This window comes from Cetorhinus maximus, chromosome 22, assembly GCF_964194155.1.
Source record: "Cetorhinus maximus chromosome 22, sCetMax3.hap1.1, whole genome shotgun sequence".
Classification (NCBI taxonomy): domain Eukaryota; kingdom Metazoa; phylum Chordata; class Chondrichthyes; order Lamniformes; family Cetorhinidae; genus Cetorhinus; species Cetorhinus maximus.
Genome location: NC_135900.1, coordinates 9,547,535 through 9,565,013, shown reverse-complemented (window position 1 = coordinate 9,565,013; position 17,479 = coordinate 9,547,535). Strand labels below are relative to the sequence as shown.

The window sequence follows — 17,479 nt, the reverse complement described above, 5'->3', positions numbered from 1 at the left end:
CAGGCCCAAGGACTGAACCCTGTGGCACCCCACTAGTTACAGCTTGCCATCCAGAAAAAGAACCATTTATCCCAACTCTCTACTTTCTGTTGGTTAGCCAATCCTCTATCCAAGCTAATATATTACCCCTAACTCCGTGTGATCTTGTGTATTAATCTTTTGTGCGGCACCTTATCAAAGGCCTTCTGGAAGTCCAGATATACTACATCTACAGGATCCCCATTATCCACTTTGCTTGTCACATCTTCAAAGAATCTAGCAAATTAGTCAAACATGATTTACTCTTCATAAAACCATGCTGACTCTGATGGATTGCATTTTGATTTTCCAAATGTCCCATCACTACTTCCTTAATAATGGATTCCAACAATTTCCCAATGACACACGTTAAATTAACTGGTCTATAGTTTCCTACTTTCTGCCTCCCCGCCTTTTTGAATAAAGGCGTTATGTTAGCATTTTTACAATCTACTGGAATCTTTCCAGAATTCAGGGAATTTTGGAATATTATAGTCAATGCATCCGCTATCTCCGCTGCCACTTCCTTTAAGACCCTGGGATGTAGGCCATCAGGTCCTGGGGACTTGTCACCCTTTAATCCCAATAGTTTGCTCATTACTTTTTCTCTAGTGATGGTGATTGTTCTAAGTTCCTCCTTCTCTATACCGTCTGCACTAGCTGTTACTATTGGGGTAGTACTAGTGTCCTCCACTGTGAAAACTGAGGCAAAATATTGATTAAGCGTGTCTGCCATTTCTGCATTCCCCACTATTAACTCCCCAGTCTCATCCTCCAAGGGACCAACATTCAATTTAGCTACTCTCTTTCCTTTTATATACTTGTAGAAGCTTTTGCTATCAGTTTTTACATTTTGCGCTAATTTTCTTTCATAATTTACCTTTGCTCTTTTTACTATTTTTTTAGTAACCCTTTGTTGATCTTTAAAAAGTTTCCCAATCTTCCATTCTGCCACTGACCTTTGCAATTTTGTATGCCTTAGTTTTTGCCTTTATGTTATCTCTAACTTCCTTGCTTAGCCATGGATGCTTTTTCCCTCTCTTACCATCTTTCTTCCTCTTTGGAATATATTTTACTTGGGAGGAATTGATTACCTCCTTAAATATTTGCCACTGTTCATCAACTGTCCTACCTTGTAGTCTTCCTGCCCAGTCCACTAGGGCCAAATCTGCCCTCATGCCTATGGGTCCCATAGGATCATAGGAACAGGAGTCAGCCACTTGCCCTCTCAAGCACCTGCTTCACCATTCAATTAGGTCATGGCTAAGCTGGGGGTCGGGGGGGGGGGGGGCAGTTAGCTCAGTTGGCTAGATGGCTAGGGTGTGGCGTAGAATGATGCCAATGGTGTGGGTTGAATCACTGTACTGGCTATGGGAGTTCATGGAGGGGTGCCCCAAAGTTTGCCCCAAGCCTAATGTAGAGTGGTGCCCCTCAAGCTATATAACCACTTGTATTTCTCTAACAGAGAGAGATGCCTCTGACTCCTTGTGGACAATGGATATCATCACCTGATCTGCATCCTAACTCCATTTACATCAGTCATGGCCAATGCTATGAGCCCCTTCACTCAAAACTTAAAAGCACTTTGGCTGTTTACCATCTCATTATTACTCTCATTATATTGTAACCCAAGCAAAGCATGCTTGTAAGCGCCCAACAATTTTAAAACAGAATAAGAACACACATTACATAATCAGGTATTAACATTGTCTTTTCTTCCTTAATAATATATTTGAGATTGTCATACTTAGCCCATTAAAATCTCCTTTCTTTATGTCGGTGAGTTTGTTAAACCGTGCGTAGAAGTGAGTGGTCTCCTTAGGAAGAGGGGGTATGCTTTTGATATCTGTATCATCACAGTAGACAGACCCACTCAGGCAGGTACACAAAAGGCAGGTTGAAAGCCCTGAGGGATAAGACCAAAAGATAAAAATTATCTTATTGAAATTGTTCTCTGACGATTCAACTATAACATTTAAACAGGTTTCACCAGGCTTATTTTGCCATTATCCTCATAGGAACTGTAGAGGCCAGGTAGCTCCTCAAGCCTGTTCTGCCATTCAGTTAGATCATGGCTGATCTATATTTTAACTCTATCCAACTGCCCTGGCTCCATATCCTTTATACTCTTGTCTATCAAAAATTTATCAGTCTCAGATCTAAAATGATTAATTGATCTAGCATCTACTGCTTTTTGTGGAAAGGAGTTCCATACTTCTACCGCCCTTTGTGTGAAGAAATGCTTCCTAATTTCTCTCTTGAATTGCCTGGCTCTGATTTTAAGGTTATGTCCCTTTCTTCTAAGCTTCCCCACCAGCAGAACAAGTTCCTCTGTACTTACCCTAACAATTCTTTTCAAAATCCTAAAACTTTGAATCAAATGGCTCTTTGACTGTCCCTATTCCAGGAATACGAACCTAGTTTATGTAATCTGTCTTTATAATCTAACGTTAGGCCCACCTTTGAGAATGTCTGTATAATTGACATTTAGGCCTCTGTGGTAAAGTGGAGTGCTGTGTACCTTTAAGGGAATGTAGTTAACTGACCATGTGACTGTATCGACTAATCACTATACAGCGCAGGATACTTGGGTAACAGGAAGTTTAGAGCTGGAGGTGATTGAAGAAGCATGCATTGTGTTAGTGTTCTGTTTTTAGTTTCAATAAACCACCAGTGTTTGTTCAGCTAATCGGTCTCTCTGGCTATATTGTTTCAAGCACCAACTAATGTGTTAATATCAAGGGTGCAGCTCATGTTTGCTGGACAAAACGAACCTGATAACCAAAAACATAAAAGCCTCTGAATTTCTTTGGTAACGAATGTGGAGGTTACGCAGTTACACTGGGTTCATGTGAATGGTTAATGACATGCTAAATGCCTGCCAAACAATCTTTCTCTTGAAGTAGAACTTGATACACATATAGGGAAAGCAGCTACCGACTTTGGCTGACTCATGAAACACATAGAAAAACATCAAGCTGACCCTTAGGACTAAGCTGATGGTTTATGAGGCCTGTGTTCTCAGCACCTTGCTATATGGCTGTGAAATATGGATGACTTACAGTTATCAAGAAAAGAAGCTCAACAATTCCCACCTTCACTTTCTGCCACACTCTCTGGGTATATCCTGGCAGGATAAAATCATACATGGGCAGTCCTCTCAAAGGCAGAGCTCCCAAGTTTGTTCGTACCCATCCGAGATGTCGTCATTGGCTTGAGCTTGTCCACAGGATGCAAGACAGTTGCATACCCAAGGACTTTCTATATGGTGAGATAACCAGAGCTAGATGACCAGTAGGATGCCCAAAGCTCCATTTCAGGGATGCTTGCAAAACTGGCATGAAGGCCCTAAATGACTATCGCACCTGGGAGCCATTAGCTGATGACGGAGGAAAATGGTGACACCTTTTTGACTAGTGGCTACAGCAGCTTGGCAACAGGTCCCAATGCCAAAAACAACAACCCACAATGATATATGGTAGCTTCATGTGCAACACTTGTGGCAGCTAACCTGCCTTTCAAGGATTGGTCTCCTCAGCTATCAGCAAGCTACACCATATGAAGACAGCTCATCTGAAATGGATTTGTTTGCTGCGTGTCCATCATCTTTTGTATATGGAAGGATGCCGACGATGCATCACTAGACAGGTTGCTATAAAGTCATCTGTTGGGCATATCAAGAGGTTTCCTTAACTTTCCTCAAAATTTTTTTTCACAATAATGCATTTGTATTATACACTGACAAATCACAAATACTGAGTGTGTACAGGATGAAAATATATCTTTGCATTTCACAGTAGAGTTTACAGCATTTTGGAAAAGTACTAGATGTTTCAAGGTATAATATTTATGACACATCTTTTAGTATATTTCACTTTTCTTTATTTAGAATTATTCTTTTTTATTAAAGACTTTTTAAAAAAACCATTCATGGGATGTGGGCATCACTAGCAAGGCCATATTTATTGTCCATCCCTAATCTCTAAACCTGAGAAAATCTTGAATGCAATTCAGTGGCTTGCTGGGCCATTTCAGAGCAAACCACATTGCTATGGGTCCGGATTCATAAGGGTTAGGCCTGATAAGGACAGCAGATTTCCTTCCCTAAAGGGCATTAGATGGGTTCTGGCAGTTTCATGGACACCATTGTTTCTTTTTTTCATGAGATGTGGGTGTCACTGGCTAGGCCAGCATTTATTGCCCAACCCTAATCGCCTTTGTCCAGGGGGCATTTAAGAGCCAACCACATTGCTATGGGTCTGGAGTCACATGTAGGCCAGACCAGGTAAGGATGGCAGATTTCCTTCCCTAAAGGGGCATTAGTGAGCCAGATGGGTTTTTATGACAATGGTTTCATGATCGTCATTTTCACCAGTTTTTTAATTCCAGATTTTTCTTGGATTCAAATTTCACCATCTGCCGTAGTGGGATTTGATCCCTGGTCCCCGGAGCATTACCCCGGGTCTCTGGATTACTAGTCCAGTGACAATATCACTATGTCACCACCTCCCACACTAGCTACGAGCTTCATATTCCAAATGTATCCAACTCACTGAATTTAATTCCGCAGCTGCCGTGATGGGATTATTGAACTCATGGGCAGTATGTTGAGCTCAGCAGGCGGGCGCATGCACGACCTGGCCGAGCGTAAAATGACACGCGATGACGTTGGGCGAGCCTCCCGACTTCATTGAGTAGTCCCGCGATATTTCATTCGGCGGGCGTGCACCAGAGTTGGCAGTGCGCTCGCTGACAATTAAAAGGCCTATTAAGGCCATTGAAAAGGTAATTAAATTCAAATTTACATTGCCTGTTCAACTTTACGGTTGACAGGCAGGCAAAAGCATCAAGTGGCCTTTGCACTTTTTAGGAAACCTCATCAATGGGCAGGATGAGGTTTCCTAAATTAATCAATATAAAATAAAAATTTTACACTTGAATTAAAAACATGTTCCTGCTCATGTGACAGAGTCACATGAGGGGACATGCTTTGTGACATTTTTATTTTGTTCATTAAGTTTTTCTAAACAGCACTTCATCTCCCTGAGGCACAGAGCTGCCTCAGGGAGATTGAAATGCTCTTTCGCACGCATGCATAATGTTCGCGCTAGGCCCGCTCACCCTCCTCCCCTCGCCCTCACAGGCAGTGCTCAGCACTGCTGCTCGCATTCCACGCTGGGCGGGCCTTAATTGGCCCGTCCGCGTAAAATCACGGTGCGGTGCCGATCGTGGGCGGCGGTCGGCTTCCCGACCACTCCCGCCAAAGGCAAAATCCTGCCCCATGTCTCCAGATCATCAGCCTAGTCCTCTTGAATACCAGTCTAGTAACATAACCATGAAGCTATCACATGATATGCTGCATTAATAAAAAATGATTTGTTTAAAGAAAACAATGAAAGTTTGGAAAATGGTGGAGAATATCAATTGAAACATATTTCAAAATTGGAACAATTTTTAGTGCTGACCTCCAGTTTAAAACACTCATATTGCAGGCTAACAGACTGCAAATCTCCGTGCATTATTTTGCATGCAATGTGGATGTTAGGTTTAGATTTTACTTGATAGGCAATGGCATGAATGTAGCCAGAGTCTGGAATTTTTGATGTAATTTAACGCTTTTGAATAGTGTTTGTCTGCTGTGGTCAGATTATAGACAGCGGAAAGTCACACTCTGTGGTGGAGTATTCAGAGAAAATGTTCCTTTGCACAGCCAACATTACAATGAAAGGCAAATTACAAAAGGGCCTTTGTCACCTCTAACAAGTATGTTGGAAATAACATCATCACTCAGAAATTGCGACGTGAGAAGTGAAAAAAATGTGTAAACCATACTAAGTTTGAAATTATATATTTACTCTTTTTTTTTTAAATACTGAGAATGTAAATTGTGGCAATTAGCCAAAATTCCATTCAGTGCAAATAGACCCAGATTCTGAATAAAATCTCACACTGTTGCTGCTACAAACCTTCCTTCGATTCAGGGCCAAGGAGACCTGGCACACTGGGAGCACCAGGATCCAAAGGTTCAAGGGGCACAAACTCTTCTTCCTCGTAGTCACTATCATAGGTAACAAGTTCTCTGCTCCCAGAAGGTGTCAGACTACCAATCTCGACCTAGGACCAAAAAGGCACCGTGCATCAGTTTTTTTATTTAAAGAAGACATTTCACATTTACATGGATTTTAATATATATGCGTAATTGCAACTGATTCAATCGCAATCCAGTCTGTGTGCCGTGTCCTGCCACATGAGGGCACTGAAGTCTTATCAAGTTCTTGATTACTTTCTAAAACCGAAAAACTTGCATTTATATAGCAGCTTTCACGACCACCAGATGCCTCAAAATGTTTAACAGCCAATGAAGTTATCAAACTGCATCAAACTTACCAATATGTCCAAATTCTATTTCAGCATTAATGGTTCTTAGACTGTATACTTGGAGAAAAATCTGGAATCAAAAGCTATCCTTGGCAATGGTGACCCTCTATCATCAATTGTTGTAAAACCCACCTGCTTCACTCATGTCCTTTTGGGAAGGAAATCTGCCATCCTTATATGGTCTGGCCTACAGGTGACTCCAGACCCACAGCAATATGATTTACTCTTCACTGCCCTCTGAAATGGCCTAGCAAGCCACTTAGTTCAAGGGCAATTAGGGATAGGCAACAGATGCTGATCTTGCCAGTGGCACCCGCATCCCATGAAAGAATATTGGACTACAAATATGAACTTTGTGAATGTAACAAAATGTCTTTTCAAAATGTAATTTCTAAGTGTGTGCCTTTCCCTAGGAATTCAAACTATTGTAATTCTATTTCTAAAGCTACATTTTAGGATACCTACAGCTCCTTGTACTTCCTCTCATTGAAACATGGCACCCAACCTGTAGAGGGATGTATGGAGGGATATTTCCCAGAGTAAAGGGTTACTCACGTGGAGCGCACATTTGGATATGGGCGTCAGAGATTAAATAGGATTTCATAATGGGAGGTGCTGTGGAAATTCCCCTAACCTTTGCTCCCAATTCCCAATATCCATTCTATGCTAGGAGCATTAAAATGTTTCTTAAAGTGTATCTTGTAAGCTCCAAAAATTTTGTGTTCCCATCCTCCTTCCCTTCTCTAAACTCATTTCTTAAGGTTGCTTACTTAGGTTTGGTCCATGTGTAGATCCAAGAGGATCAGCATCTCTCTTAGGTCCATACCCATCCGGTCATCCCTCATGAGTAAACCTAGATAATGGCCCAAACCTTCTGGAATATCATCAAAATTGGAACTTAAGTTGGGAGATGTGAGTTAGGACCCAGTGAAAGCCCTGACACACACACACACACAGGTATAATTGCCCAGGAGTTTAAACTTCCAATGGGCTGAATTCCGTTGCCCGGACCCTCCATGAATGACTCCAACCCTGAGCTCAATGTCAGGGACTTGGGCCAGATACGTAGGATTTCCCTGCAATAATTACACTGGAAATGTTATGCTGGTTAATGCCTGGTCTAACTTAGTGATTATTCAAAGTAACGGAACTGAGCACCACAACCCCAAACACCCCCCAACCCGACCCAACCATTCCCCTGACTCGACTACCCCCAACTCAACCCAACCATACCCCCACCCAACTACCTGCCTGACTACACCCCTGACCTTACTCGACTATCCCCAACCTGACCCGACTACCCTCCCACCCGACAACCCAACCCGACCCGACTAGTCCCCTACCTGACTACCCGCTCAACCACTCATTCACCCACCAGCTCACTCATCCACTCACTCATTCATCCACTCACTCACCTGCCCACTCACTCACTCACCACCCACTCTCACTCACTCACTCACCCACCCACCCACTCACACTCACCCACCTACTCACCCTGCACCTGGGTACACACTGGTAACACACACACCTCCTGACTTCCCAAACCTGTCCACCATCTTTAAGGCACAGGTCAGGAGTGTGCTGGAATACTCTCCACTTGCCTAGATGAGTGCAGCTCCAACACTCAAGAAATTTGACACCATCCAGGACAAAAGAGTACACTTGATTGCACCCCATCCACCACCTTCATCATTCACTCCCTTTACTACCGATGCACAGTGGCAGCAGTGTGTACCATTTACAAGATGCACTGCAGCAACTCACCAAGGCTTCTTCAACATTATCTTACAAACCTACAACCTCTGCCACCTAGAAGAACAAGGGCAGCAGATGCATGGGAACACCATCACCTGCAAGTGCCCCTCCAAGCCACACACCACCTGACTTGGAACCATATTGCAATTCCTTCACTGTCGCTGGGTCAAAATCCTGGAACTCCCTTCCTAACAGCACTGTGGGTGTACCTACACCAGATTGGCTGCGGTGTTTCAAATAGGCAGTTCACCACCACCTTCTCAAGGGCAATTAGGGATGGGCAATAAATGCTGGTCTTGCCAGTGACACTCACACCCAATGAACGAATAAAAAAAAAATCCTACTTCAATCTTCTACACGTAAGGACTCCTACATGACGAGCCAAGTTATGCAACCTGTCCCTATAAACTAGCCATTCACTCTGCCTCAATGTTGCTTTTATCATTTTGGTTATATACTTGAAAAGGAAAGATTTTCATTGCTATTGGGAAAGGACATTGGATTGGGGCTAACCTGATAGCTCTACCAAAGAGCCAACATAGGTCCAACGGACTGAATGGCCTCCTTCGGTGCTGTAAAATTCTTTGCATTTTGACGAGTTGTGTGATGTCTATTTCTATTTTTCAAGGGCTCTATTTCTCATTTTACAGGCAGAAAAGGGTTAATGGTCCTCATTTTTTTACAGTTAGTTATGTCCAATCAAAATGGCAACTGCATCTCACATCCCTTGTAGGTGATTGTATGGAATCTGATTTGGTTGGTGAATGGAGAAGGAATTGACTAATCATTGGCAAACTTCTAAATATCGTTCCTTTCTTATTTCTTAATTAGTGACAAAATGTGGCTAAATGGTATAACAGGCAGAGTTTCGAGATCCAAGTAGGAAATGTTTGATAGCGCATTAAATTGGATTAATTTTCTGATTGATCACAAGGGCCAAAAGTGCAAGGTGCTTATCTTAAATATTCCCAGTAAAATGTTTTGCTGCTATTTAATTTTGAATTACATTTTGGCTACTGCGTTCGTTGAAGAACCAGCGGGAAAAAAAATAGATTTTCCAACCAGGCATCTTCTAACTTGTTTCATTGTTGGTAAAATGCCTGTGATTACTGAACTGTGAAATGTCTCCCTTCATCTCAGAACCACAAAGCTGAATTGGATATTCCTTGGTTGCTGCTGTCTGGGTGATTTCCTGTTCAGTGCAGAACTTGATTACCTCATGGATTATCTCCATGTTCCAGGATGTGAAGAGAGCCACTGTGTGTGCCCACAAAGGATATTAGAAAAGATTCTTGGGATCCTGCTCATTCCCCATTGTGAGATTTGAAAATTGCAATTTCAGCAGCTGTTGGGAGCATTTTCTTAAATTATACTTTTACAATTTATTTGCTCCTTAATCTAGTTTTTCAAGCCTCTGCTCAGACATGGACAGGTTGTTGGAATGGATGGACAAGTGGCAGGTAAACTTTAATGCAGAAAAGTGTGAAGTGATTAATTTTGGTGGCAAGAATGAGGAGAGGCAATATAAAATAAAAGGTACAATTTAAAGGAGTTACAGGAGCAGAAGGATCTGGACATATGTGCACAAATCATTGAATGTGGCAGGACAGGTTGAGAATGTTGTGTTATCATAATGATATAAAAGCACCAGCTACTCAAGGGATTGTGTAAATATATTGTGGGTTCATTTATTGAGACTAGGAACATGAGAACATTTATACATGTGTAGGAAGCTTAAAGACAGCAGCAGCAGAGTTGTGTGTGTGTGCTCTGCACACAGGCAAAATTGAAACTAAGACTTGATCGTATCACAAACTTCCCTTCTAGTGATGCTACGCTGCTATCCCTTAAAGGTACGTTACAACATGGCCCTTTCTCTTTAAAGATACTTCCTCCCTGCTTCCAAAGAAGTATAACTATTTACAATACATGTTCATGTTTAGCTACCATTTCATGAGTGTATAGAACTGATGAATCTGTAAGTCTCAAAAGCATAGAGGTAATCTGCTAGTATGCCCAGATCTTGTGATGGTAACCTTATCTGGAGGTGTCTTTAATTGCACACAGTGACCTGTCAGATTGTCATTCTTGGATATTGTTCCTGGTTGCAGCTGCAGAGCTGTGTGTACTCTGCTCACAGGTAAAAGTGAAGCTAAGGCTGGATTGCATGACACACTTCCCTTCTAGTGATGTCATGCGGCTACCCCTTAAAGGCATATTACAACAGAGAAAGCGTTTAATAAAGTATACGGAATCCTGGGCTTTATAAGTGTGGGCATAGAGTACAAAAACAAGTAAGTTATGTTAAACCTGTATAAAATACTAATTTAGCCTCAACTGGAGTATTGTGTCTAGCTCTGGGCACTATACTTTAAGGAGGTTGTGAAGGCATGAGGGAGAGTGCAGAAAAGATTCATAAGAATGGTTCCAGGGATGAGGAACTTCAGATCGGAGAAGCTGGGGCTGTTCTCCTTGGAGAAGAGAAGGTTGAGAGGGGATTTAAAAATTCAAAGTCATGAGGGGTCTGGACAGAATAAATAGGGATAAACTGTTCCCACTAGTGAAAGGATTGAGAACCAGAGGACACAGATTTAAGGTGATTTGCCAAAGAACCGATGGCGACATGAGAAAAAACTCTTTTTATGCAGCGAATGGTTAGGATCTGGAATGCAGTACCTGAACATGTGATGGAGGCAGTTTCAATCACAGCTTTCATAAGAGAATTGGACAATTACCTGAAGGGAAAACATTTGCTGGGTTATGGGTTACAGGCGGAGGAGTGGGACTAGCTGAGTTGTCCTCACAGAGAGCTAGCACGGACATGGTGAGCTGAATGGCCTCCTTCAGTGCTGTAACCATACTATGATTCTGTGATTCTAGTCAATCAGTGTGGATCTTTCCCCTTTTTTCTTGACCTAGTGAATCATTTAAAGATCTGCCCCACAAACAAACATAGCCTACTCAGAAAGTCTGTTTTTGAAAGGAAGGAATCTTTTAATTTTTTTTTAAGATCTCATACGTATATTTTGCACAGGTAATAACCACTAGATTCATCTAATAATTATTTTGAAATAGATGTACCTGTGTGAAAATACCCCATGGTTAATGTGTGCTTATTTCAAGGTTATCCTGTTCATTAACATTATACCCAAGTCTTAGCTCAATTCTAATTTAAAGCTTGTTCATTGTGATTACAATTACTAGTAATTAAAATTCAGAAGTACTTAATTCATTGCAATTCATTAGCATTTTGGGATGTCTAGGTGTCATGAAAGATGCTGCACAAGTACAATCTTTTTTTACTATTAGTTTTTAATAAGGTTTAGCACTACGCACCAAGCAATATTTTTGTTGATTTTCATTAACACCATTTTAAGTTGGAAACAATATTCGGTTTAACAATACAAACTGATAAAAAGTTTTCCATGAATTTTGCTCCATTTTTATTCCCATTTTTTATTAAACTAAAAACAGAGAAAACTGTTCTCCTTAGTTCTTTAGGCAGCTTTCTAAGTGCAGAAACCAATGATGCAAATAACCACCTGTAGGATAAACTTTGGGCTGGATTTCACTGGGCACCATGGCCTTTGCCAGAGTAACCAACTCTCGGGGAATGAATTAAGCAACACTTTGATATTTGAGCAGGGGAGTGGGAGGAGGGTGGGGGCGCTGTCAAATATCTACAAGCAGTGTTGGGTGGGGTGGGGAGGGAGGATGTGGAGTTGCTAGTGAACCTGCTAGTGGGCTGATGGGATGAGAGTACAGTGCACATGTGCAGGTAGTACTGTGCATACAAGAATATCAAAGATCACAAAAACAGGGCAAAATGGTTCCCAGACAGGCCTGACCCGGGAAACGGGACAAGTGCGTCAAATAAGGGATAGTCCCAGAAATCCAGGATAGTTGGTCACCCTGCTCCTCTTCCCCTGACTAAATATTTGTGGGGGTGCCCAACCACGATCCAGATGGCTGCCCAGCAGCAATTTAACACTCTGTTTGCCATATTATAAAAAAGATATAGAGACACTGGAGATGGTGCAGAAAATTTACAAGGCTGATATGAGAAATGCATGGGTATACATATTAGGAAAGGATTGACAGGCTGGCTCTCTTTTCTCGGAAAAAAAGAAGGCTGAGACGTGACTTCATTGAGGTCTTTGAAATTGTGAAATGTTTTGATAAAGTGGATACAGAGAGAAGGTTCCTTCTTGTGGGGAAGAGCATAACTAGAGGCTGTCAATATAAGATAGTTACCAAGAAATCCAACGGGGAATTGAGAAGTAACTTCTTTACCCAAAGAGTGATGAGAATGTGCCACTCACTACCACAGGGAATGGTTGAGGTGAATAGTATATGCATTTAGGGGGAAACTAAACAAGGATATGAGGTTAGAAGGGAATAGAGGGTTATAATGACAGATTTAGATGATGAAAGATGGGAGGAGGCTCAAGTGGAGCATAAACACCAGCATGGACTGGTTGGGCCAAATGGCCTGTTTCTGTGTGGCATTATCTTATGTAATCTTACGCAGCTTTTCACAGCCAGAATTTTACGTCCCGCGGGTGGACGCATGCTCGACCCGTACAAACGTGAAATAGTGCAAGATTACATCGGGTGAGCGTCCCGACGTCACCGCGTACTCACACGATATTTCGCTCAGCGGGCGCGTGTGGCAGTTGGAAGCGCGCCTGCCAACAATTAAGCCCATTAATGATGCAATTAACAGCAATTTTATGTGGCCCGTCCACATTTACGGTTGGCAGATGGACCATTCTCACAGGCGGCATTCATATTTTTGCTCAAACCTTGATCCAGGGCGGGATGAAATGTCCATGGGGAAACAAAATAAAGAGATGTCTCATTAGAGTCTGGCTTTTTCATGAGGTGTGCTTTGAAGTGCTTGATTATGCTGCATGGACAGATTTTGCAGTATTTTTGTCATGTCCTATAGTCTATGGAGGTCGCACGTCGGGAATGTCATTTTAATATATCTGCATCTAATTATAAGCCCTGCTCACTGGAATCATCCCCGCATGTCAAATTTACCACCTACGTTGGTGGGAAAACACGCTGGCCCAGAACAAATCTTGACAAGTGTGACGTGCAGAAGTCAGGTCTTATTGTTAAGGCCTTGTTCAGATCACGGACATCCAAGGAGCAGAAGATGCTGGAGCCCTACAGCTACCGGACGCATCAGGAACACGTGCATCGCATGCTGGGTGGATTCTGATTGACATGGCTCTGCCACGAAGCAAATTGCAGAAGGTGGAAGGTCACCGTTGATGTCTAGGGTCTGCTTGGGGACATCAGTGTCTAGGGTCTGCTATGGACAATCGTCAAGGGGTTGGGGAGGAAGGTCCAGCTGTGTGTGGGCGAGGAAGATGTATTGCGGGGGTGGAAGAGGAAGATCCAGGTTTGACTGCGTGGTAAAGTGGATTACCATGTACCTTTAAGAGAATGCCAGTGGACTAACCATGTGACAGCACTGACCAATCACTGTATAGCGTGGGCTACTGGTTAACTGGGAGTCTAGAGCTGGAGGTGGTTGTGGGAGCACGCATGGATTTAGTGCTTTGCCTTCTGTTGCAATAAACAATCACAGTTTGTCCTTATGTCAGTCTCTCTCCTTTATTGTTAGCGAGCGTCAACTAACAAGTGTATATGAAGGCGTGCAATTCAAATTTACTCGACTAGTAAACTCATAGACTCAAGACATAAAAGACTCGGAGAGGAAAGTGTACTGGAGGGTGGGGGGGAGGTGGTGTGGGGTGATGTTGGGAGGGGGGTGGAGCAATGGTGCCGGGGAGGTGGGGTTGGGACGGGGTGAAACAATGGTGTCAGGGGAAGATGAGGGGAGGGACTACAGGGAGAGGAAGGTGTAATGGGGGAGAATGCAGCAACTGAGGAGGTAGGTATAAGGTAGGTGTAAGATGTAAAGGAAGGAGTTTTGGGGGAGGAAAGAGTCCAGGGGAAGGAAGGAGTTTGGAGAGGGGAAGGAAGGAGTTTGGAGAGGGGAAGGAGCCCAGGGGGAGTGTTAAGGGGCGGGGAGTTGGGAGGAGTAAGGGTGGAGGAAGGAGTAAGGAAGGAGGGAGAATGTGAATGTGCAAGAGAGGAATCTTTGGAGCCAATGACTGCCTCCTGGAGAGCGAAATGAGGGTGGGCATGGTAGGAGGGAATGGTGAGAATGAGAGACATCAGAGCGATCCAGTAGGGTGGGAGGGTAAGGGAGTGACGGTAGAAGGCATGGTGAGGGTGGTTGGTGGGGACTTGAAGGCAGACACGGACTCTGGGGGTGGGAAGGAAGAGGTCAGGGAGGTTGATATGGATGTGGGTGGGATTCTCAGGAAGATAGGGAATGTACACATTCACCTGGACATCCCAGAAAGAAAAGGGTTCTTGCTGGTAGGTGATGGTGGGGAGGTGGAAGGTGATGCCAGAGGGGTCAACAGTGATGGGGGAAAGGACATGGGTGACTGGGGGAGGGGAAAGGACAGGAGAGCTGAAGACATACTTAACAACCACCATGCTTCTAAGATTGAAAGTGAAAGGAGCCTTGTGTTGCGCGAGCATGGGAGTGTGATCAGTAGGTGGGCGGAGATGCAGGTCAACTCAGATGGACAACTGAAAGAGAAACCCAACAGGCAGCATTAAAAATGCTCGGGATATTGAGATGAGTGTGATAGAGGAAGGCTCTGCATGTGTAGGAAAATGATTGCATAAGGCTCCTAAAGGCCCTGCCACACAGACACTTCTGCCTCCAGAATCATTCGTGGGCTGGCTTTATGCAGCTGAACTGCTAGCCGATGGGATGCAGTGGGCGGACTCGTGAAGCCTCTAAGTGAACCTGAAAGACACCATTACACATTATGCAGTGAAAGAGAATATAATTTCAGATTATAAAGTGACAAAATGTGTTCACCCGTGCAACCACTTGTGATCAGAAATTCTTAACTTTTCTAGTCCTACCACTAGGTGCTGCCCTGACATCTGAAGCAGGGGTGGAGACAGCCTGTGTAATGGCTGGTCATGTTGTCTCTGATGACTTAGGCATGGGTCCTCTGGAGAACCAAGGTCTTCAGGGCCCCGGCTTGCTTTGGCTGTCCTCCTGTGGGCCAGCTGCTCCCTCGGCGGTGACAAAAGATGAGGTTGAGGGGGGTCACAGGCAAAGAGGATTCAGAAGGAGATGAGTTTCTGAGACTCCTGAGTGGATGACCCACAGGTGTCCAGCTGCCGCTCCTCTTCCCTTTGGGTGTCCAAGGGCCCCAGCCTAACTCCTTGAGGGGAAGGAACACCTGAAGGGACGTCGAGGTGCCCCGTGTCCCTCTCACGTTGCCAGTGCAGGAACTCACCCATGGCTAACGCGATGGAGTGCAGGTCTGTGTGCGTCTCCAATGTTTTGGCTGGACCAGGACCTCCATGGCATCTGCCATCCTTCCCATAAAGACCTCCATACGCGCATATGTGGGCACCACTTCATCAGAGAGCACGCGGACGCACTCCTCTGACTTGCGTGCCACTCTGTTGAAGGCTTCCAACAGGTTTGTGTGTGTTCCCCCACTTTCTGCTGACTCTCCACAATGAGTTGGAAGGCCAAATCCAGATGTTCGTCACCTGACTCGACCTCACAGGTGCCTCTTCCCCAGCAGCACTCGGAGGACTGCTGGGGAGCTCGGCTAAACCTGCCTCCTCCTGCTTCGGACATGTCTCCATGTGGTGACCAGCAGATTGTGAACCCAAGCCTGCTCTAGATCTAGGTCCCACTGAGGTGTGTGTCTCTGTGCTGGTGGAGGGCGCTGTAATGGGTCTTATTTCCAGCTCTTCATTGGAGGAGGTGTTCTCTTCACTGGAGGTGAGGACCTGAATGAAGCTGAGGGACTGGCTGGCTGATAGCGTCAGTCACTTGGCAGAGCTCCCTGTTAACCCCAGTAGAAATAATTAGTGCATGGCAGCAGAGTCAAAAGCAGTAGAGAGAGCACTCACAGTTGCGTTGAGAGAGGGGTGATGTGGTGCAGGATCCTCACATGGGCGTGAGCCGCCGACTTCACCATCACCGCAGGCACGGTCCACATCCTCGCCAGTCAGCGCGATGGCAGCTCCTCAAAGTGGGTGGGGGGTCTAATGAGGACTAAAACTCTACACAGTGGGGAGAGTTTTCCGGCTGGCGAGTAGGGGCGGGGCCCGCTCGTCAATGCGTAAAATGATGCGCGGTGACGTTGGGCGGGCGTCCCAACATCATCGCGCATCATTTAGATTTTCTGTTTGGCGGCGCGTAGCCGACTAAGCTGTGCGCCTGCCGAACTGTCAAAGGTCTAATAGGGCCTGTTTAAAACTAATTAAATCAATTAAATGAGCTGCCCGTCCAACTTTAAGGTTGGTGGGCAGGCGAAGAGCCCAGGCTGCCTTTGCATTTTTCATGGAACCTCATCCACAGGCGGGATGAAGTTTCATCATGTGTTTATAAATTAAATAAATTTTTTAATTAATGTTCCTTGACAAGTCCCAGCTCATGTGACACTGTCACATTAGGGGACATGTCTTAAAATATTTTCAATTCTTTATTTAAATGTTTGAACCTTAAACAAATCTCCATGAGGCAAAGAGGTGCCTCAGGGAGATTTCTGCGCTCTTTTGCGCACATGCGCGAAAGAGCCCAGGCCTGGACTCAGGGAATTCCCCTTGCCCGCACAGGGAGCGCTCAGCGCTTCCAGGCGAGCATCAGGCTGAGCGGGCCTTAATTGGCCCACCGATGTAAAATGGCGGTACACACCCAATTGGGGCACCAATCGGATTTACGCTTGCTCCCGCCTGCCCCCGCACAACCCCCCCCCCCCCAACAGGGGGAAAATTCAGCCCAGTATTCCAGATGTGGTCTCACCAAGGCCCTGTACATCTGCAGCAAAACTTACCTACTTTTATATTCCATTTCCCTTGCAATAAATGCCAACATTCTATTTGCCTTCCTAATCACATAAATCTGAGGGGACATCCCAGGAGATTACTCAGAACTACTAAGGACCAAGGACGCAGTTTTAAACCCAATTCCTTAGAGACAGACATCCTTAAAAACCCAGAGAAATATATTTTCAAATACATTGTGGGGAACTATGGGTAAGCTGTGGATAACTCCCATGCTTAGGTAGCCAATTCCTGTTTGTTTAGATAATACAACAAGTAATCAATAAAATAAACTGGGATGCTGCTTGCCAAAGCATATAGTACCAAATGATTGCGAGCCAAGTCACATGATTTGATCTCAAGAGTCCACAGTCTATTGCTATTTGCTCATAGTAGCCCCACAGCAAAAATTAAACAGCAACAACAATTATTT

The 17,479-nt window shown here is 44.3% G+C and overlaps 1 protein-coding gene across 1 annotated transcript in view; it reads right to left on the bottom strand.

Annotated features, from left to right (window-relative positions):
* LOC144696344 (epiphycan-like) overlaps positions 1-17,479 on the bottom strand; it is a 38,362-nt gene that overhangs the window by 10,907 nt on the left and 9,976 nt on the right. Inside the window, exons 2-3 of the mRNA XM_078567564.1 lie at positions 5,985-6,132; positions 1,766-1,924 (exon numbers count right to left, since the gene is read on the bottom strand). Of these exons, the coding sequence (XP_078423690.1) occupies positions 1,766-1,924; positions 5,985-6,132 (307 nt within the window). The remainder of the gene's footprint in view (positions 1-1,765; positions 1,925-5,984; positions 6,133-17,479) is intronic.